Source organism: Talpa europaea (assembly GCF_964194135.1).
Source record: "Talpa europaea genome assembly, chromosome: 8".
Lineage (NCBI taxonomy): Eukaryota > Metazoa > Chordata > Mammalia > Eulipotyphla > Talpidae > Talpa > Talpa europaea.
Window position 1 is genome coordinate 58690831 of NC_140075.1, and position 22551 is coordinate 58713381.

Sequence of the window (22551 nt, forward strand, 5' to 3'; positions counted from 1 at the left end):
ACAAGAAATCATATGATGGAGAAATGATTACAGAATATAACAGAATTGATAAAAACACCTGGAGATACAAATGCTTTCCATTTGTGAATTGGGAATGCTTCTGTGCCCTGAGTAATAGGGAAGGTGTGAGCAATTTTGGGATTATACAGTGAATATCTAGAAATGTGAAACTTTAAAAACCCCACAGAAATCTATCCCTGGGCTAAAATCGTAGTCTTTTAATGGCATTTTTAATCTCTTTGTTTCTTAAAGTATAAATGGCTGGATTTAGGAGAGGTGTGATGACTGCATAAAATACAGCAAGAAACTTGTCTAGCCAAGGGATGCTGAGTGGCCACAGATAGATGAAGATGCAAGGCCCAAAGAATAGCACCACCACAGTAATGTGAGCAGTGCAGGTGGAGAGAGCCTTAGATGCCCCATCCTTTGAGTGATGACAGACCGTAAACAGAATGTAAGAGTAAGAGATCATCAACACAATGAAACAGAAGGCTGCCAGTACTCCACTGTCAGCATTTATCAACATTTCTAGGACATAGGTGTCCATGCAGGCTAGCTTGACTACCAGTGGAATATCACAGAAGAAGCTGTCTAGCTCCCTGGGTCCACAGAAGGGCAACTTTATAATCAAAGCTAGTTGACTTATTGAATGCACAAAGCCAATGATCCATGATGTCATCACTAATCCAATGCACATTTGTCTGCTCATGACACTGGAGTAATGGAGTGGCTTACAGATGGCTATATAACGGTCATAGGCCATTGACACAAGGAGCACCATCTCAGCCCCTCCAAAGAAATGTCCAAAGAAAATCTGACACATACAGCCTCCGAAAGAGATGGTTTTGTTTTTCTTGGGAAAGTCTGTGATCAGTTTAGGCGTAGTGACTGAGGAAATGCAAAAGTCAATGAAAGAAAGATTGGCTAACAGAAAGTACATAGGGGAGTGGAGGTGAAGGTCAACAATAATTAAAAGTACAATGAAGATGTTGCCCAAAATAGTGATCAAATACAGTGAAGAAAATATTACTAGGAGGAAGGCCTGGAGCTCCCATGAGCGACAAAGTCCAAGAATAATAAATTCAGAAACCACAGACTGGTTTGCTTCTTCCATTTAGTCCAGTTTGTTTTAAATTTATCTGAAGAAGAAAAAAATGACATTAGATTTCCTGAATAATAGTATGTGATTCTAAGAGGATTTCTTATACATTACTGATAGAAGCATGTACTGATGTTATCACTATGGAAAACCATTTGGCATTATCTTGTGAAGTTCAACTATCACATATTCTATGACACAGATATTTCACTCTTATTTACATGCTTAAGATAAACTTTTGCATCTATTAAGGAGAAATTTACACTAATGCCCATAAACAGGACAATAAAATATTGTGCAGAACCATAAATAAAATACATCTATATAAAATGATAGAGATGTATCTTAGTAGATATCGTAACGAAGAAAATAAGAGGTCCAAAATAGATCTGCATGGCACAATTCTTATAAGGTGAAAAGCAATAGACACTTACAGTGCATTTGCAGGAGCTTGTATAAATGATAAAATTTTATACTAAAGAGAAAATGTAAGTAACCTCAAGTGAGGGGAATTCAAGGATGAATGTGAGCATGGATATTATTATAGTTGTTTAGGTCTTATAATTGGTCATGTTTTCATTGATGTAATTTTAATATTAAATATGAACACCAAATAGGCATGAAAACATGATGAGGATATGTGGTGTATCAAGAAATTAATCAATTCAAATTGTGGACCCAAGGTAAAATAACATACTTTATTTGGTTTTCAAAGGAAATGGTAGAAAAGTAGTTTCTACATGTAAATTTGAAAAACTGAAACTGGTGATCACATCTGAGGGGAGAGATCCCCTACTCTCAAAATACTGACAGGGACATTAACCAGTAGTACTTCAGTAAAAGTATTAAGAAAAAGAAAAACTGAGACAACATCTAACACATTATTAATTAATAGTTTTTCATTAGTGAATAAATCAGTTTTAAAGAATCAGTTTTAAAGAGTCTTGATAAAATGACTAATCTGTATCGTCAATGAAAATAGTCAAAAAAATACAAGAGCGGATTAAATCACTCAAGGAGATTATGATTAACAACCAGTGAAAGAATAAATCTTCAGCACAAAGGATGACTTATGAACACCAGGAAAAAAAATTTTCTCTGTACCTAAAAGTCAAAGCTGCCGAAACCTGGAAGAAATCTTTCCACATCTGTGGTGTACTTCAGTCAATTCTGAGGTTTAGTCTTGAATTGTGAAACTCTCCAGTGGGTTTAAATCTCATTTTGTCAACATGTTCTAGGGGCACAGAATACACAATGTGATTTTAACGATACAAAACAAGATGACTCCTAAGAAACAAATCTGGCAATATCTGCATAAACTAAAATGGTCCAGTCTGATTAATTTTTGAAAGGCTATACATAGGTTACTTTACAGAAAGATTTTAGTGGTGAACTTTTTGTGGTATACACCCATTTAGATTTTTAATTATGTTTATCTACAAGTTATATAATTCATAGTTACTTTTAATTCCTGCTCATAACAATGATAATCACTTATTTTACTGCTGGAAAAAAAAATCAAGTCAAAAGGTAAATGCCCAAAGTAATACAGTTAAGATGATTTAGTATCAGCAACTTCTTGAAAGAATGTGAAAACATAATTAACATAAAAGGAAATTTAAGTGGCTAATAGATGTATGAAATATATCCTCTGTATCTATAATTCTGTTAGTAGTCTTAGCACTAATTGTTTCAGATTTTCTCTAATTTACCCTCACTGTTTTCTATAACCGAAGCTGATGATATTGTTTAAATCCACTATAGTTATTAGATATCAGGGATGAAAATAAGAACTGAATTAGAAAGTTCTTAATGTAGGAGAGGATTTTACTTTTTTCTAATATAGTCAACAAGAACTTATTTAATATTTTCTTACTGTACTCTCTGATCACCTTTCAGTCCTTCAGATGAAAAAGACTCTACATGCTATAGGTTATACCACTTTATCTGCTTTCTCACCTAGTACTTATATTATAAAAGTCAAAATATTATTTCTAAAATAATTACATGAATAACCACATTAATAATGTTAAAATTAATTTTCAGCTGTATCCCAGGCAAGAGAGATAAGTCTACAGATTCTACAATTACAGTGTAATTGTAATCTAATGACTTAAGAACTAACCAAAGAGAATCAAAACTTAAAAAAAAAAAAACAAGAAAACTAAAAAGAAATGAAACTATTTTTGTTTTTCTTTTTTTAAACTACTAATTATTTCGGGGTCATGTGACTATTGTCTCTCTGTTTCTCTCTATGCATACCTACCGTGTGCTGGAAACTTGCACATGTCTAACTCCGTCATCACAATAACCCCATGAATAGGAATTAGAATTCTGAGGTTGACCCTCAATACAAACTGTTATAAGTTTCAGAGCTGAGAAATGGTAGACCAAGGTACACATCCAATGATCTCTGATTGCAGTCTTTTTGCTGTAGTATCATTATGCATCTCCTTCTGTTCAGTTCCAAGAGCATAAGTTCATTTCCATGGTAACTATTGACATAGATTCTGCAGAGTTCCTTCTGTACTTTCTCTTACGTTTCTTCCTGAGCTATTTAATAACAATCAACTTTCTCCATGTTGAGAAAATTCTATTACAGTTACATATCTATGCCTGGAATAGTTTCTTAATCCAGGAAAACTTTAGATTCTGAGGATAATAATTCTGTGGGAACATAAATAATTCCTCAACCAGGCATTTAGGGAGCTGTGAGACCGTTTAGAAGGATTCCTTTTGATGTTGTAGGGAGTCCAGAAGTCCTAAGATGTACCTGAAGAAGAAATAGTTCATATTTTTGAAAGCTATGTATCAATCCCAAATCATCTCAATTAATATTCATGGACATATTATATTAAAATATTTGTGAACTTGCCTTCATTGTAATAGAGGAAATGAATTAAAGAAATTTACAGAGTGAAGACTGTCTTTTCTTAACAGAGAGACATCATATTTGGCTATATATATTTCCATGTATAAAGTGTTGCCTCCGTTCCATTGAGAATCTGAAACAAAATTATATATCAACAAGCAAATAATCCATTTTTCTATGACCAGTGTTCATGGGAGTGTGAGGCATATATTCACTGTAAAAAGTAGCCTCTGGGGTAGGAAATTTTCAGGCAACCTATGCTATGCTCCCTTGGGAGTCTTAATTTCTGAGTTTCTGAGAGATTTGTGAAAGTGTGTTTTTTGGTCAAGATCAAAGAGAGGTCTGGTGAGCACACTTATGGACATTGTAATGATGAAAGTTAAGCACAGTTTTAAGACATATCTTTGTCTTTTAAAAAAATTAATCATTATTTCAGAGCTAAACTGCTATTTCAGTCTCAGTAGAAGTCAGATTACTTGGGTGAGTGGGCAGGGGATGACCTGCAGAGGAAGATGAATTAGTCACTGATGTATAACAACAGTGTCTATGACAGAACAGCCAGCTTTGAATTGCTGATATTTAGGTTTTATTGGAGTCAAGAATCATTAAAGTCTAAAAAATTTCAGTGGTTACTTGAAACAATGTTTCAGGTTTAACATTGAATGAAAAAATATTATGAATTTTTTCTGAACCAGGAGACAATAATGGAAACCTATTTTATTTTATTTATACAAGCACTGGGTACAGTCAGAAGCGCGGGAGGGTGAGAGAATTCACCAGAGCCAGAGTGGGGAGAGAGCAGGCAGAAGGACCGAGGTACACTGCTGAGGGGAGCAGTGGGCGGCAGGAGAGGTCTGCGCGCCATGTGGGACCCTCCTCTGGTGGCCGGGGAGCAGCCGGGGATCGAACTGATGCTGCAGAGGCTGCGGGCAGCTTCGCCACCCAGCGCTCAACTGCTGCGCCACCAGTGAGGCCCTGGAATCCTATTTTTTATTTTCATTTGCAAAGTATTTTGTAAACTCAATATTATTGATCAGAATCCCAACACTATAGAGGTTTGAAAAGGAAACATGGTATTCTTTCTCTCTCTGTTCTTTCCTGTTACTTTTTTGCACTAGGAAAAGATGTCTACATTTTGGTGGTTATTGTTTCAGTTTCTGTTATATGCAATTACATAATTGCATGAATGGAATAGTGTTTGGTTTTGGATATATAGAATATGAAAGGGTACTTTAAATTTCAATTTTTTAAAAGATAAATTTATACTTAAATATCTTTTATTCAGTGGTAATATTTGTTTCCAGAGAAATAACAAGAATTTAAGATAAAATTTGTTTTAAAAATTTACCTACATTTTTTGTTCAATACTAAGGATACATTTTTTAATTTATTGTTAAAATTATTTTTATTGAGATAGAACTGGCATATAACACCATATGTAGTTGTGAGGCATAGGTTCACACCTTGGTAGAAGTATTTTACCATACTACATGTAACACCAAGGCACCCATTTTCCTTTACCACTTTCCACTGGATTCCCTCCAGACTTGGCACCCACACACCCATCACTGCTTGTAGCCCCAATTCTATAGTCAGATTTCTAGAGGTTTTTTTTTTTTTTTTTCAACAGTTTCTTTGCTTTTTTCCTCTATATTCCACATATGAGTGAAATCATACAGTATCAGTCTTTCTCCTTCTGTCTTAACTTGCTTAGCATAGTCCCCTTTAGTTTTATCCATGTTGTCCCAAATGGCAAAGTTCATTTGTTTTTTATAACTGATTAGTATGCCATTGTGTACATATGCTATATCTTCTTAATCCACTCATCTGTCACGGGGACACTTAAGTTGCTTCCGTAAGTTGAATATTATAAATAGTGCTGCAGTGAACAAAGAAGTGCATATATCCCTTCAAATGAGTATTTTTGCATTATGCAAACAGATGTCTTGGAGTAGAATTGCTGGATCATATGGTGTATCTTCGTTTTAATATTTTGAGAAACCTTCATACTGTTTTCCGTAGATGCTGGACCAGTCTACATTCCCTTCAAAAGTGTATCAGGCTTTCATTTTCACTACACCCTCACAAACACTTGTTCTTTTGGGTCTTTTTGTCATGGGCCATTCTTACAGGTCTGAGATGGTATCTGATTGTGCTTTTTTCTTTCATTTCCCTGAAGATAAGTAATGAGCATATTTTCAGGTGCCTGTAACCACCTGGTTGTTTTCTTTGAGACATGTCCATTTAGATCTTCTACCCATTTTTTGATTGGGTGATTTGTTTTCTTTTGTGTTGAGTTGTATGAGTTCTTTGTAGATCTTGGATAACAGTCTCTTTTTGAATGTGTGATGTAGAAATACTTTCTTCTGTTCAAAAAGATGTTTCTTTGTTTTAACAATAGTGTCCTTTTCTGTATAGAAGTTTATTTTTGCTTTTTTTGTCTTGCCATTGCAGTTCATTCCTAAAGACATCTCTCAAGCCAATGCCATGAAGAGTTTTGCCTATGTCTTCAAAAAGTAAGTATTTTATGATTTCAGGTGGATGTGGTATGACACAATGATTTTGTTCCATTCTTTTTTTTTTTAAATAATAAATTTTATTTTTATATTCCCCCATACAACTGCACATGCCCCATTCTGACCCCAATCCCTCCCCTCCCGGCCCCCACCCCCCAAAAAGTGTCTCTGGTTCATAGTTTTTTGTTGATTTTGATTTTCACTTTCTTATAGTTATTCATTTTCCTGATCCCTTATTTAAGTTTTCTAGATTCCTGCTATGAGTGAGACCATCTGGTATTTTTCTTTTTCTTTTTGGCTTATTTCGCTGAGCATGATCCCTTCCAGCGCCATCCATATTCAATGGTATATATGTACCACATCTTCTTGATCCAGTCATCTATTTTTGGGCATTTGGGCTGTTTCCAAAGCTTAGCTATTGTAAAGAGTGCTGCTATAAACATAGGGGTGCAGGTGTTCTTTGGAATTGATGTTTCTGTGTCCTTTGGGTAAATACCTAGGAGTGGAATTGCTGGATCATATGGAAGCTCTATGTTTAGTAGGTCCAGAAATCTCCACACAGCTCTCCATAGTGGTTGGACCAGTTTGCATTCCCACCAACAGTGCAGGAGAGTTCCTTTTTCTCCACAACCTTGCCAACATTTGTTGTTGCTAGTTTTTTTAATATGTGCCATTCTCACTGGTGTAAGATGGTATCTCATGGTAGTTTTGATTTGCATTTCCCTGATTACAAGTGATGTTGAAAATTTTTTCATACGTCTGTTGGCCATTTGCAATTCCTCTTCAGAGAAGTTTCTTTTTAGCTCTTCTGGCCATTTTTTGACTGGGTTATTTTCTTTGTTGTTGTTGAGTCTCATCAGCTCTTTGCAGATTTTTGTGATCAGTCCTTTATTATTAGTGTTGGGTGCAAAAATGTTCTCCCAGTTGGTGGGGTTTCTCTTTGTTTTTGTTATTGTCTCTTTTGCTGTGCAGAAGCTCTTTAATTTGATGTAGTCCCAGCTGTTTATCTTTGCCTTCACTATCACTGCTTTGGGTGATATGTCTGTAAAGATGTCTTTGATATGCAAATCACGTAGTGTTTCACCTATATTTCCTTCTATGTATTTTACGGTTTTAGGTCTTATGTCTAGTTCTTTAATCAATTTTGAGTTGATTTTTTGTATGGTGTGAGGTAGTGTTCAAGCTTCATTCTTTTGCATGTAGCAACCCAGTTTTCCCAGCACCATTTATTGAACAAACTTTCTTTGCTCCAATGCATAGTCTTTGCTCCTTTGTCAAATATTAGTTGACCATAAATCTGTGGGTTTATTTCTGGATTTTCTATTCGATTCCATTGGTCTGTATGTCTGTTCTTGTTCCAATACAATGCAGTTTTGATGATTATGGCTTTGTAGTATAGTTTGAAGTCTGGGAGTGTGATGCCTCCATTTCCTTCTTTTTTTTTTTTTTCAGTAGAGCTTTGGCTATTCGGGGTTTTTGGTGATTCCATATGAATTTCATCAATAATTGTTCTATTTCTTTGAAGAATGACATTGAAATTTTGATTGGAATAGCATTGAATCGGTATATTGCTTTTGGTAGGATGGCCATTTTAATAATGTTTATTCTTCCAATCCATGAGCAGGGGATGTCTTTCCATTTCTTTGTGTCTTCTTCTATTTCTTTTAACAGTGTTTTATATTTTTCTTTGTAAAGGTCCTTTACCTCTTTTGTTAGATTTATTCCCAAATATTTGATTTTTTTTGTTTCGATAATAAAAGGGATGGGTTTTTTTATTTCTTCTTCTTCAGATTTGTTGTTTGTGTATAGGAAGGCTACTGACTTTTGCGTGTTGATTTTGTACCCTGCCACTTTACTGAATTGATTGATAAGTTGAATTAGTTTTTCTGTGGAGTTTTTGGGGTTCTCTATGTATATTATCATATCATCTGCAAATAGTGATAGTTTGACTTCTTCTTTTCCTATTTGGATTCCTTGTATGTTTTTCTCTTGTCTTATTGCTCTGGCTAGGACTTCCAGTATTGTATTGAAAAGCAGTGGTGAAAGTGGACATCCTTGTCTTGTTCCAAATCTTAATGGAATTGCTTTCAGCTTTTCACCATTGAGGATGATACTGGCTGTTGGCTTGTCATAGATGGCCTTTATGATGTTGAGGTATGTTCCTTGTATCCCAAGAATTTCAAAGGCTTTTATCATGGATGGGTGTTGCACTTTGTCGAAAGCTTTCTCAGCATCTATTGATATTATCATATGTTTTTTATATTTCTTTTTGTTGATGTGTTGGATAACGTTGATTGATTTTCTGATGTTAAACCATCCTTGTGTCCCTGGAATGAATCCTACTTGGTCGTGGTGAATTATCTTATGGATACATTGTTGGATTCTGATAGCTAAAATTTTATTGAGGATTTTTGCATCAGTGTTCATTAGGGAGATTGGCCTGTAGTTTTCCTTTTTTGTGTTGTCCTTATTCGGTTTTGGTATTAGTGTAATGTTGGCTTCATAGAACGTGTTTGGTATTGTCCCTTCCTTCTCAATTTTTTGGAAGAGTTTGTGAAGGATAGGCACTAATTTGTCTCTGAATCTTTGGTAGAATTCATTTGTAAATCCATCAGGTCCTGGGCTTTTGTTTTGGGGGAGGTTTTTTATTACCATTTCAATTTCGCTAATTGTAATTGGTCTGTTTAGGTGTTCTATTTCTTCTTTATCTAGCTTTGGGTGATTGTAGAGTTGTAGGAATTTGTCCATCTCCTCTAGATTGTTGAACTTATTTCCATATAACTGTTCATAGTAGTTACTGATTATTCTTTTGATTTCTGCTGTGTCCGTTGTGATTTCTCCTCTTTCATTTATGATCCTGTTTATTTGTGCTTTCTCCCTTTTTTCCTTTGTGAGCCTGGCTAGGGGTTTGTCTATCTTATTGATTTTTTCAAAGAACCAGCTCTTGGTTTCATTGATCTTTTGGATTGTTTTTTTAGTTTCAATTTCATTTATTTCTGCTTTGGTTTTTATTATTTCTTTTCTTCTACTGGTTTTGGGGTTTTTTTGTTGTTCTTTTTTCTAGATCTCTGAGCTTCGAGATCAGGTTGTTTTTTTGAGTTCTTTCTTGTTTTTTGATGTGAGCTTCTATTGCTATATATTTTCCTCTTATTACTGCTTTTGCTGCATCCCATACATTTAGGATATTAGTGTCCTCCTTGTCATTCAATTCAAAGAATTTTTTAATTTCTTCTTTGATCTCCTCGTTAGTCCAGTGGTCTTCCAGTAGTGTGGTTTTTAATCTCCATGAGGTAGGATAGTTCCTTGCCTTCTTTTTATGGTTTATTTCTAGTTTGATGCCTTCATGGTCAGAAAAAATGGTTGGTATGATTTCAGTCATGGTGTATCTGTTGATGTTTGTCTTATGCCCCAGTATGTGATCGATCCTGGAGAATGATCCATGTGCGCTTGAGAAAAATGTGTACTCCATTTTTTTTGGATTTAGTGTTCTATAGATGTCTGTTAAGCCCAAATGCTCTAGGTCCTTATTTAGAGCTTTAGTTTCTTTACTTATTTTTTGTCTTGTTGATCTATCCATTGTTGATAGTGGTGTGTTGAAGTCTCCCACTACGTATGTGTTTTCTCTGATGTCTGTTTTCAGAGAGGACAACAGTTGTCTGATATATTTTGGTGCTCCTTCGTTTGGTGAGTATATGTTAATGAGTGTTATTTCTTCTTGAAGTATTGTCCCCTTGATCATAATGTAGTGACCATTGGGGTGTCTTTTTATTTTTTTGAGTTTGAAGTCTGTTTTATCTGATATAAGTATAGCTGTTCCTGCTTTCTTTTTTGGTCCATTTGCTTGTAGGATTGTTTTCCATCCTTTAACTTTGAGCCTATTTTTATCTTTTGTAGCTAAATGTGTTTCCTGGAGACAGCAAAAGGTTGGGTTTTGTTTCTTAATCCAGGCTGCAACTCTGTGTCTTTTTATTGAAGAGTTTAGTCCATTTACATTTAGAGTTAATATTGATATGTTAGCATCTGTATTTGCCATTGTGTTTGTCTTTCCTTTGATTTTATTTATTTATTCTTTTAATAACTTTTTTTTTTTTGGTCTTCTTTCATTGTTATTCGTCCCTCTGAGGTTCTGGCTTTAGGATTCCTTGTAGTGTTTTTTGGAGTGGGGGTTTAGTCGTAATGAAATTCTGGAGTTTCTCTTTGTCTGGGAAAGTCAATATTCTTTCTTCATAGAGGAAGGAGAGCTTTGCGGGATAGAGTATTCTTGGTTGGCATCTGTTTTCTTGGAGTCTGTTGACTATGTCCCTCCACTCTCTCCTTGCCCGTAGTGTTTCTTCAGAGAAGTCCGATGTCAGCCTGATTGGTTTTCCTTTGAATGTTATCTGTTTCTTCCCTCTTGTCAGCTTCATTATTTTTTCCTTGTCCTGGATTCTTGGGAGCTTTACTATTATGTGTCTTGCTGTGTTTTTCCTTTCGTTGTGGAAGTTTGGTGTTCTTCTTGCTTCTTGTATATCAATTTTCAGCTCCTTCTTCGCATTTGGGAAGTTCTGTTCAATTATCTCCTGGAATATTTTCTCTGTTCCTACATCTCTCTCCTCTCCTTCTGGAATGCCTATAACTCTTATATTTCCTTTCCTCAAAGAGTCAGATAGTTCCCGAAGTCTTTCTTCATTCTTTTTCCTTCGTACTTCTCTTTCCTTTTCTGTTTTGGTTCTTTTTATTTCTGTGTCTTCAAGAGTACTTATTCGTTCTTCCATTTCATCTATTCTGCTTTCATTGCTTTTCCCAGAGTTCTTTAGTTCCTCCATTAATTCTTTGATCTCTTGCATTTCTTTTACTTCCCTCTTTAGGGACTCAATTTCATTCTTCTGACCTTTGTTTTCCCTCTTTAGGGACTCAATTTCATTCTTCTGACCATTGTTTTCCCTCTTTAGGGACTCAATTTCCTTCTTCTGATCATTGTTTTCCTTTATGACTTCTGCCACTTTTTTAATCAGGGCAATTTTAAATTCTCTTTCTGGAAGGCTCAGAAGTTCTTCCAAGTTACTGTCGTTGCAATCTGGAGGGTGGTTTTCTTTTTGTGGTGTGCTTCTTTCCTGAGGCGTTGTTAGGTTGTGTGTGGTTCTTCTACTCCCTACTGTCTGTTTTCTAATTTGTTGTATGCATTGGGACACTGTGTTGCTAGGACTGGCTGTCATCTTGGGTGAACTTCTCTGCTCCCCTCTGGCTCCTCCAGGAACCTTCTCTGGCTTCTGGGGGGGCTTTCTGCTGGTTTTAGGCAGTCTTTACTGAAGAAATGTCCCTGTTCTAAACTGGCAAAGCAGGATGCAGTCCCTGCGCATCCGGTCTCAGGCACACTCTTCTGCGTGCCTGGTCTGCCCCGGACGTGGGTGCCTGCTCCCTCTGTGGGCTCAGACTGCTGGTTGGAAGGGGCCTGGCGTGGGCTAACTTCCCAGCTGGCCACTGGGACCTCCAGAAGCCTTCTGCCCTTTTCAAGAATTCTTAAGAAATTTCCCTGTTCTATGGGGTGTTAGTGACTTTTTTTCTGGTCGCTAGGTGGCGCTAGAGATCTCTCCTATTGTCCTTGGGGGGCTGTTTTTCAATCCCCCCACCCCCGTGGGACAGGGAACAGAGAGCGAGAATGGTAGGGTAAACCTCAACGGCTTTGGGATGCTGTGTCTGCCTTGTGCCCCACCGTCGTGGAGAACCCACGCCCAGAATTTCGTGCCCGGGTCTCAGTTCAAAGCCCTCAGGTCCAGGCCGTGGGCTGTAGCCCAGTTCAGTGGCGTGGGAATGGCGCCTTTTGCACCCAGCTCCCGTGCCTGGGCGCCTGGTTCCTGCTTACTCAGTGAGGGACTTTCACCCCTGTGTGGGGCCTCCGCGCATCTCCCCGCAAGCCTAGGTCGCAGGCGCAGGGACCTGGGCAGCTGTGATCCTGGTCCACGTTTGCTTTTCAAGCGCGCCAAGTGCGCCGCTTTTCCGCGCAAGCTTACCTGCAGCCCTGGCTGTGTGCGCGTCTCCTGGGGTCTTTGTTCTTCTCTAATGGCGCCCAGAGCCGTTTGCTCACAACCGCCGGGAATCCTGCAGGGTTCTCCACAGCTCCTTTTCACGGGGTGTGGTGGCTGCAATAGTTCCTTTCCACTCACAGTCCCGCTTGCTGTGTAGTTTGTTCTTGTTGGTCCTTTTATTTTGTTGTTTCCCTCCTCTCGGCCAGTCGGAGAGTGCCGACTCTGTGGGTGGGGGAGGGGAGCAGGGTTCTGCGCTTCCCTCCCTTCTAGTCCTCTTTTGTGGCAACTTTCTTCTTCGGGCAGTTTGCTGGCGTCACCCGTTTATCTTCCATGTCCCACTTCTCACTGGGACCTGCCACTTTTCCTCCCTATTAACTTTTTTTAATGGGAGATCTTACTCGCAGCGTCTCCTTGCCGCCATGTTGCTCCGCCCCCTGATTTTGTTCCATTCTTTTGCATATGACTGTACAGTTTACCCAAACGTCCATTTGTTGAAAAGACTTTTCTTACTTGTATATCATTGGTTAATTTGTCATAGATATTCTATGTAAATGTGGTTTAATTGCTGGGCTCTGATTCTATCCCATTGGTCTTTGTGTTTCTTTTTCTTCCATTACTATACTGTTTTGATTGGTGTAGTTTTGTAATGTAGTTTTAAAGCTATTCTTTTTTTGTCAGGATATCTTAGGCTATTTGTGGTCTGTTGTAGTTTTATATGAAATTCAGTAATGTTTGTTCAATTTGCTTGAGGAATGCCACTGCACTGAATCTGTATATTGCTTTAAGTAAGACAGGCATTTTAGCAATAATAATTTTTCCAATCTAGAGCAGAGAATGTCTTTCAACTTCTGTTTGTCTTCTATTTTTTTAAACATTGTAAAGACACAATTTAAAAATGTTCTTTTCATACTTCATGAATAGTAGGTTGGCATTGTAAAGCAAACTTGGCAACACAGTATTGTGTAGATTACTGGGATTAACATTAACTACGTAGGTAGTGTCAGTGATATTAATCTGCTGATCAAGTTGGGTAGAAACAAGTAAAGGAAGGCCCTGTTCTTGAGATATAGACTAGAAATACCTCTACATGAAAGCAGTTGAAGAGACCTGGGCCTGTACCAGAGAAGCTGCACTGAGGATTCATGATCTCTTGTGAGACCCTGCTATCACCTGCCCATATCAGCAGAGGCCTCACAACCTTCTGTGAAACTTCCAGGACTCACACAGAATGATGAGACCCTTCCCTGAACGCACACCAGGGAAGGTGCCAGAGTGGCCAGAGACCTCACAACCTCTTATGAGATCCTGCCAGTGCCCTCCTACTGGTTCCTTAAAACACTAAAAATGTTATCTGTCATGTGATTGAGCTATTTCAGCTTTGGATAGAAATCTACCCAAAGAATACAAACACACTAATTTGAAAGAAAACCTGCACTCCTGTTTATTGCAGCACTATTTACACTAGCCAAGATATATGGAAACAACCCATATGCCCCAAACAGATGAATGGATCAAGAGAATGTAGTGTGTATACACACACACACACACACAAATAAAAACACGCATATGGAATACATGCAATGGAATACTACTCAGTGATCACAAAAGATAAACTCAGGCCATTTCTGGCAACAATGGGTGGAGCTGGACAGGATTACCATAAGTCAAAAGGAAAAAGATAAATATCGGATGCTTTCACGTATATGTGGAATATAGTAACACCAAACAAATGGTCAAACAAATACAAATCTTGAAAGCTGATCATGGATATGAGGCATCCAGGAGGGGAGAGGAAGGAGGAAATGTGAAAACAGTAGGGTGAGATAGAAGAGCAAAATAGACTATAGGGATAGACTGTGTGTGTGTGTTGGTGGTGGAAGAATTATGGTGACTACACCTGAGGGGAGAAATCACATACTATCCAAAAATCAACACGAATGTAAGAAAAAAAGTATTTAAAAATAAATAACTTAGGGCCTCCCCTGGTGGCTTAGGTGGTTGAGCGCAGCGCTGTGGAGCTGTCTGCAGCCTCTGCAGCACTGGTTCAATCCCGGCCACTGGCGAGGGTCCCACATGGCACAGCAGACCTTTCCGGTCTTGCCTGCTGCTCCCCTCAGCAGTGTATTTCATCAGTCTGCCTGTTCTGTTCCCAGCTGTCTCTGGCGAATCTTCTCATGCTCCCGCACATCTGCCCTGTACCCTGATTCTTGTATAAATAAATGAATAAATCTTTAAAAAAAATAGATAAACATAAATAACATAAAGTTAAAAAAATAAAATGGTATGATGTTGAGATTGAACATGTGCTTAAAATTGCATTTGAATGTTAGATCTGACTCTAGCAAAATGACCTTTGACAATATATTTAAGTTCCATATTATTTGATATTAATATGTCTAAAATGGAGATAGTAATTATGTAAATGAGGCAAAAAGCAGATAGACTGTTTTTAAGGATATTTCATGAATATGCTTCCAGCTTTTTAAAATTAATTCTTACTACTGAGTATGTTAATAGTTGTTCCTTTTTCACTGGCATTAGATTAGATAACATTTAATTTTTAACTAGAGATTAAAATGCCAGGAGTTACCAATTTTCTTTGAAGATATTTTGCTTTCATATTTTATTGAATATAATTTCATTTGCTTTCCATTTATGGTTTAAATTAAACTTCCACTATTTTCCCTTCTCTTAATTCCATGGGAATTAAAAGTAGAGCTCCCATGGTGAATGGCCTGGGGACTCAGGTCACCAAATCATCAAGTGGTGACCAAAAGCCATTGGTAGTGCTGGAGCATTTGTGAGAGGTACTAACTACATAGCATCAAAGAGGGAAATACTTTTAATAGATCTAGCAATAGATAAATTATATATTTCTGATGTCCCTTTGTTTTGGTCAGGTAAGTAGGAATGGTATTATGTCAATAGACTTAAAATTGTCAGCTGTTTTTATTATTCATAAAATGAATAATACCTATCATATAACACTATAAAATGTCCCCTTGTTCTTTCTATCTGTCCCTCTCTCTCTCCATCCCATTTTCTTTTCTCTATTTCTGTATTTCACTTCAGTAAGCATTTATTGAATGCCCACTGATGCCCATCTTTCTAAGGGGAAGTGATAATTTTCACTCCAGGTTGTTTGCATTGCTGCATATGCTTAGATTGTGCTTTGTTTTAGGGGACATTTCTGAGTCTAGTTATATTTCACTAAGAACCAGGAAGGATCTTGGAAATGGTCACCTATAATATGAATAGCATTAGAGATACCATATGAGTGACAGTACTTTTAAAATTGTTGGCATTGATTTTTAATGGAAAAGGGATGCAAAATAAAACATTTTTACCAAGAACCATTATCATCAGTTATCTATGTATTGATGTACATGTGCATGTCCACAACCATGAAACCACATACTTCCTCTCCCAAACTAACAACATTTACATGGGACAGGATTTATGAGTAAGACACAAGAAGCCCTCATGCAGGCCTTAGACCTAGCAGGACAGAGCAGAGATTAGCCAATTGAAAATTATAATGTTATGAAAAGTAATATGAGAGGCATTCAAGCATAAGATGGGAGCATAGAGGAGGAACATCTAATCCAGACTGGAGGAGAGAGGAAGTGACCCTTGAGAAATTGGTGCAGAGATAAAAAAATTTTAGAGCAGAAATTACCAGCCAAAAGAAAAAAGGTCAGGGATACCTGTATTGGAGAACCAAAACACTGTTAAACTTGCAAGAGCGAGTTTCTTTATAGATTTGCAATTGTGAGGTGGAGAGAAAAGATGAGAGCCTGGGGCAATGGGCTCTAAATATATTACACACACTTAATGTGTCAGGAAGAGGTGTTGTAAAGGCAGAAGTTACTGAGGAAATTTCTTTTTTTTTTTTTTTTTTTTGGTGGGACCCTCACCGGTGGCCGGGGATCGAACTGGCGCTGCAGAGGCTGCGGGCAGCCTCGCAAAGGTACTGAGGAATTTTAAGCAGGCAGAGAAGACAGGAAATGCTCTCTTGGTATGGAAGTCTTACCACTTCCTATTTACGTTTTATGCCATTCTTTGGTTACCTGATTTTTTCCTTCTCTCCTTTTTCTTCCTCTCCCTGTTCCTTCATTTCCCACCCCCCCCTTTTCCTGACATCTTTTTCTCCTATTATCAATTAACTAACCAACAGACATAATTTTTAGAAACTAGCCCTAGACTGCTCACAAACAAATTTTGTGTTAGTGGTGAATCTGAGAATATTTCCTATGTGACTGAGGTGATGCTTTATGGCTAAACAGTTCCACATTTGTAAAACTTTATTTCAGCTTTAAATGCTTATTTGAAATGTTTCCTTTAGTGAAATTGGAATTTGAATGATTGCAACTTGAACCTCTTATTTTATATTTAAAATATCATGTATTTTAAGTCAAAATCAAGATAATGTGGTTTTAGACCATTTAAACAATATAGAAGTATAGATATTAGCAAGTAAAAGTCACATGTAATACTAGACTCATCACTGGTAATTGGTATGCATTCCTGGAGAATTTTTTAATTCAAATGCAAACGTAAAATTTCATATTATTAACTTTATACAGTTATTTTCATTAAAATTGAAATCTTTCCAGAACTCTATGTGTAGAACTATTATCTGTGTTCAAGTGCTTCTTAGTATTCCATTGTATATATGTGCTGGAATGTGACCAGAACCTTCTCAATTGACCTGTGTCAACAACATTCTATTATATGAATCTATATGCTTATGTGTATATATGTAAATAAATACATACGTATACATGCTATAGATATATGTGTCTTTGTGTTGCCATGTCTAGATATAAATTTGTATATTTTAAATTCTAATAAATACTGTCAACTTCTAATCCTTTCAACAATGAATAAGTACCTTTTAAATTGAAAGCTTGAAATTACTGGGTATTTTCTTTCTTTATCTCTGTTCTCTGCTTTGTTCTTTCTCTATTGATCGGTTAAACAAAAAACAATTAAGGTCATAATCACTGATGATGATGTAAACAAACATCAATAAATATGTTTATTGGACATTTGTATGGGTTGTTGTTCTTGTTAGTGACCTTTACATGTATACCTGCTATTTGTAATTAGATTTCCTCCTTAGGAGTTAATATGTTAAACTTCCTATCAAGTATAGTATTCTGATTGATTCTAATATTCCCCCCTTTCTATTGAACTGAGTCAGGTGGAGACCATTTGTATTTATAAAGGAATTATTAAGATTTGGAAAGTAAAAGTGAAAAACAAAAAACCTCCCCATTTCCTACCAATTTAAAATTTATCAGTATTATTTTGCTGAATTTCCTGTTGATATTTAAAGTATTCTTATTTTGCTCATCTGGAGACAAACTGAATGCATATTTTTTTAGATGCCAGGATATCCACATTTTCAAGAACCACACATATTGTTCATAATGTTTACGTAGATCTCATTATAGATCATTTGAAATGTCACACCTTCTGTCATTCATCACAGTAATTGTCCCATTCTCTAGCTTAGCTGTGCTCTATTTCCCCCCCAGTTATTTGTTACAAAGTTCTCTGTTCAGTGCTCTTGTCAAGCACCTCCTAGCACCCCCCTGTAGTGTTTCTTTTTGGCTACAATACTGCTCCATGTTTATAACCCACAGTTTGCCCACTCCCAACTGGCCTGGATGCCCTCAAGCCTATTCTTCCTCATATAGTGTCCATGTGCTTATGCTGCTTTCATACCAATGTGGTGCATGGTTGTAGTCATGCTTGATGTGGGTGGCAAATGGAGGAGTGTTGACATAGAAAGAACAGTGGTACTGGTTGGACTCTGAGGGAAAGCTTGGTGGTGTCAGTGCAAGTGGGGACCCCTGAGTATCCAATCCAAGTGTGGAATAAGCGCTTATATTTTCGTTTGTTTGTTTAAAGATAGTTTATAAATTATATCAGAAACAACCTAATAGGTTAAAATCTATAACATTGAAACAGTCATATTTGATTATAAAAAGAATAATTTCATATGGTTTAAACTAAGTGCATAGAAGTCCAGAGATTAAAATTTATTGCTAAGAATATAAGATAAGCATTTTTCTATTTTTCTTGGATATATGTTTTAAAAATGGATTTTCTATATAGTTTAGATTGTAACAATCTCTTTTTAATCAAACATACATTATTTGTATCTTTCCATAGTACTGATTTTTATTTTGACATAGAAAGTTGAATGACTTCTCCAGTGGAAATTATCATGAATATTTAAATTCAGTATTGCAGGCATAAGTTATTTCTTATAGATCATTTTAAAACACTTATAATTCTGAGCCATATCACTTAATTTTTAGTTAATCTATTGTTGTTTCCCTAAGCAAAATTTCTTGGTGTGAGTTTCTTAGAAGTTAAGGAAAATTTTCAACTTTTAATATCTATTTTGAACGTGGTTTTTAAAGAGATACCAATTTATAACATCATTTTCAGTATCAGAGTGTCATTCCACATAGCATCATCCATGATAAATTATAATATAAAAATGTTGACTTAGAAAAAATAACACTTCAAAGCAAACTTATCTACATTTAATAATAGCTAATGAGTTTATCACTTTATATTTACTTAATGGCTATCATGATTTCTCTTTTGTAAATAATGTTTTATATTTGGCTTATTTTAATACTGGTATAGTACACATTATTTATGTATTTGAAAGAATTTTATATTCAAAGTATTAATCACCTTGTCATATTTACAAATATTCTCCACAGTTATTTTTACTTTTTTTGCTATGCTGACATCTCTAAAGACAATAATATGTATATGTATATACATCATCTATATATATCTCTGCATATCTATGTTTAACATGATTTTAATTTTGATATTTTAAACACTGCCAATTGTTTCCTCTCTGTTTTATTAACAAGGGTTGAGCTTATAATGAATTTTCCATCTTAATATTTAATTAAATATTCTTATACTTTTTTCATTTGTTTCTCTGTTTAATATATAAATATTTAATTTATTTCCTTGAGTTTATGTTGAGAGACAGAGATCTGAATTTTCTGTTTTACCTGTTATGCCAGCACCATTGGTTGAATAAGTCACTCTGTCCACACTGATGTGAAATATCTTCAGTAGTCTCCTGAGAAGTTACTCTAAGTTTACTCTAGATCTTTCATTCCATTATTTACATTGAGGGTTTTGTGACTAAATGTAGAAATATGGTCAACCCTCTGCTTAAATGCCCATACTATGTACTGCTGTCAGGATGAAGGCAGAGTTCTCATCATGGAAGTAAGTCCATCCTGTCTGGCCTATTAATCTTGCCTTATTTCAATAATTTATTTCTTTCCCACTGGCTTTCTTGTCTCAGGGTCTTAGCACATGGCATGGCCACGTCGGAACTATTCCATTTTCTGTTGAGTAATATCTCTATGTAATTAGAATTATGTGACCAAACATCACTGAGATGAGTCACCTTATTTTCATATTACACTTTTATTTTCCATTGTATCCATCCTATGAATTATATCTTTATTTTAAGCTATTTAAAATAAACCATTAATCTATAAACCTCCTCAAGTCAACATTAGGATTTGCCTTAGAACTTGACATGTAGTAAATGCACATTAGACATATTGGTTATGCTCACTGGGGATATTAGTTGAATGAAGATATTAATTGATAACATTTTTAAAACACCTTAAGTCTGTTAGTGAAGATTTCTTCTCTAATACAAAATTGATAAAAATTGTAATTGTTTTTTAAGTACTAATTTTTGAATAGCCCTTGGTTATTATTTTGTTTTTGGTCCTCTAGGTATCATCAGACAAAACTAATGTATGAAGCAAATTATTCTGAAGTGTCTCACTTTGTATTGCTGGGACTTTCTAACTCTAGACCAGTGAAGCATTTCCTCATTGTATTCTCTACAGTGTTTTATGTAGCAATTTTTCTGGGAAACCTCCTTGTTGTAATTACTGTGACACTTGATCCTCATTTACATTCCCCCATGTACTTCCTTCTAGCCAATCTCTCATTTATAGATTTCTGTCTCTCTACCTTAACGGTTCCTAAGATGATTTTTGACCTGTCCTCTGGACAGAACACCATATCCTTCCAGGGGTGTATCTTCCAGATATTCATCCTTCATATCCTGGGTGGATCTGAGATGGTGCTGCTCATCAACATGGCCTTAGACCGCTATGTGGCCATATGTAAGCCCCTCCACTACATGACCATCATGAACCCACGCATGTGCATTTTCCTTTTGTCTGCTGCTTGGATTGTAGGCCTCATTCACTCTGTGGTCCAGTTAGCTTTTGTTGTCCATTTACCTTTCTGTGGTCCTAATGAGATAGATAGTTTTTACTGTGACCTTCCTTGGTTTATCAAACTTGCCTGCATGGACACATACAAAATGGAATTCATGGTGACTGCCAACAGTGGGTTCATTTCCATGGGAACCTTCTTCTTATTGATTATTTCCTACATCTTCATCCTACTAACAGTATGGAAACGCTCTTCAAGTGGTTTGTCTAAAGCCCTTTCTACTCTGTCTGCTCACATCACTGTGGTGATTTTATTCTTTGGGCCATGCATCTTTGTTTATGTCTGGCCATTTCCCACAGTGCCAGTGGATAAGTTCCTTGCCATTTTGGATTTTTTGATTACACCCATCCTGAATCCTGCCATTTACACATTGAGGAACAAGGACATGATGAATTCAATGAGGAGACTGAGTAGTCAGCTCCTGAGTTTGAGAAAATTCCTTTAAATAACTCATGAGGTACCTTTTCAAAGTACCATTATATATGCAAATATTTGTCAAGTTATACTATCTTGAAAAAAATTATTATTTGTAATTCAGTAGCCTAAAAAATCTTAGTTTACTTCACTCTAATGTCCAATAGTGTGAATATATTATTTATTATCTACATGCTGTTTTTCATAATTTCTAGATTTTAGAAATACAGAAAATATTCATTTTATGTGGCTTCCATTTTATTAGCATATAGAATCTTTAATTTCCTGTTATACATGTTTTGTCATTTATATTTTATTCAAATACCATTGTTTTACACATTTGCTAGTGTTTTGACTATAAGATTTCCCCCACATACATAGAATCTTGACAATATATGAATTTCAATTGATTTTGCTGTAATTACATAGCAGTAGTGTATTTTGCTATTTCCAGTGCTGAAAGTGTTCTAATGTAAAGGGAATTATTTGTTCTTGGTTGTCCTTTGCAAGAAAAACAGAATTCTTTCTATGTTGATTCTAATTTATTGTTACTTCTTTTTCTTCCTTTATTACTTATGCTACTAGATTTACTCATGCAAATATAATTTTGAAAGATATTTAATTCATAATTGATTAAATATTTTTACTACTTATGTATGCAGAAAACAAATAGATTGAAAATATATAATTAAATAATTATTAGTAATTTGAGTGCCACTTTAGATGTGGTCAACAAAAAGTCAAAGTTAGATATTTTTTCTTCTTACTTTTGCTTTTATTTATGCCTTCTAAATGTGTATACTGACAGAAAAATGATATTAATTAGAGGTAATATTCAGTCAAAGAAGGTAGCACTAGCATGGCTTGAAAAAAATCACATTAAAGAGTGGGAGCTCAAATATAACCTAAGGCAGGGCTGAGCACTAAATCCTTCCTAAGCCTGTTTAGACTTATGGGGTCATTTATTTTGCAACCACACAATGTAATAAGGTAACATTGGGAATGCATTACTTGTTGAAAATATATTTTTATATTGAGATGGAATTTGTTTCCTTATATTTCACATCATATATCCCATTTTGTATAAAATAGCTTTCATAATTTGTCCTTTCAAATTCTGAAGTGTCTCAATTTGTGTTTTATCTTCTAATTTTTGTGTTAAATGTTCCTTGTGAAACTGAAGTACTTGAATTGTAAATCTTCACAGGCACAATTCCCCATTTTGAAAATTTTGCCATAACTTTCATTTTAAATTATTGGGCAGTCTGTAAAATCTGTTTAACTTTTTAATGTCTGGTGAATTCTTTAGCAACATTTGTATAGTATTAA

The 22551-nt window shown here is 35.8% G+C and overlaps 2 protein-coding genes across 2 annotated transcripts; one reads left to right on the forward strand and one right to left on the reverse strand.

Annotated features, from left to right (window-relative positions):
- Window positions 1-202: 202 nt before the first annotated feature.
- Window positions 203-1114, reverse strand: LOC311175292 (olfactory receptor 4K2-like; the record flags this gene model as incomplete). Its single annotated transcript, XM_084240189.1, has 1 exon — window positions 203-1114. One exon carries the CDS (start codon window positions 1112-1114, stop codon window positions 203-205), a length of 912 nt encoding a protein of 303 aa, XP_084096315.1.
- Window positions 1115-20314: 19200 nt separating this feature from the next.
- Window positions 20315-21253, forward strand: LOC311175549 (olfactory receptor 4F6-like; the record flags this gene model as incomplete). The annotated part of the gene is made up of 1 exon (XM_084240477.1): window positions 20315-21253. One exon carries the CDS (start codon window positions 20315-20317, stop codon window positions 21251-21253), a length of 939 nt encoding a protein of 312 aa, XP_084096603.1.
- Window positions 21254-22551: the final 1298 nt, after the last annotated feature.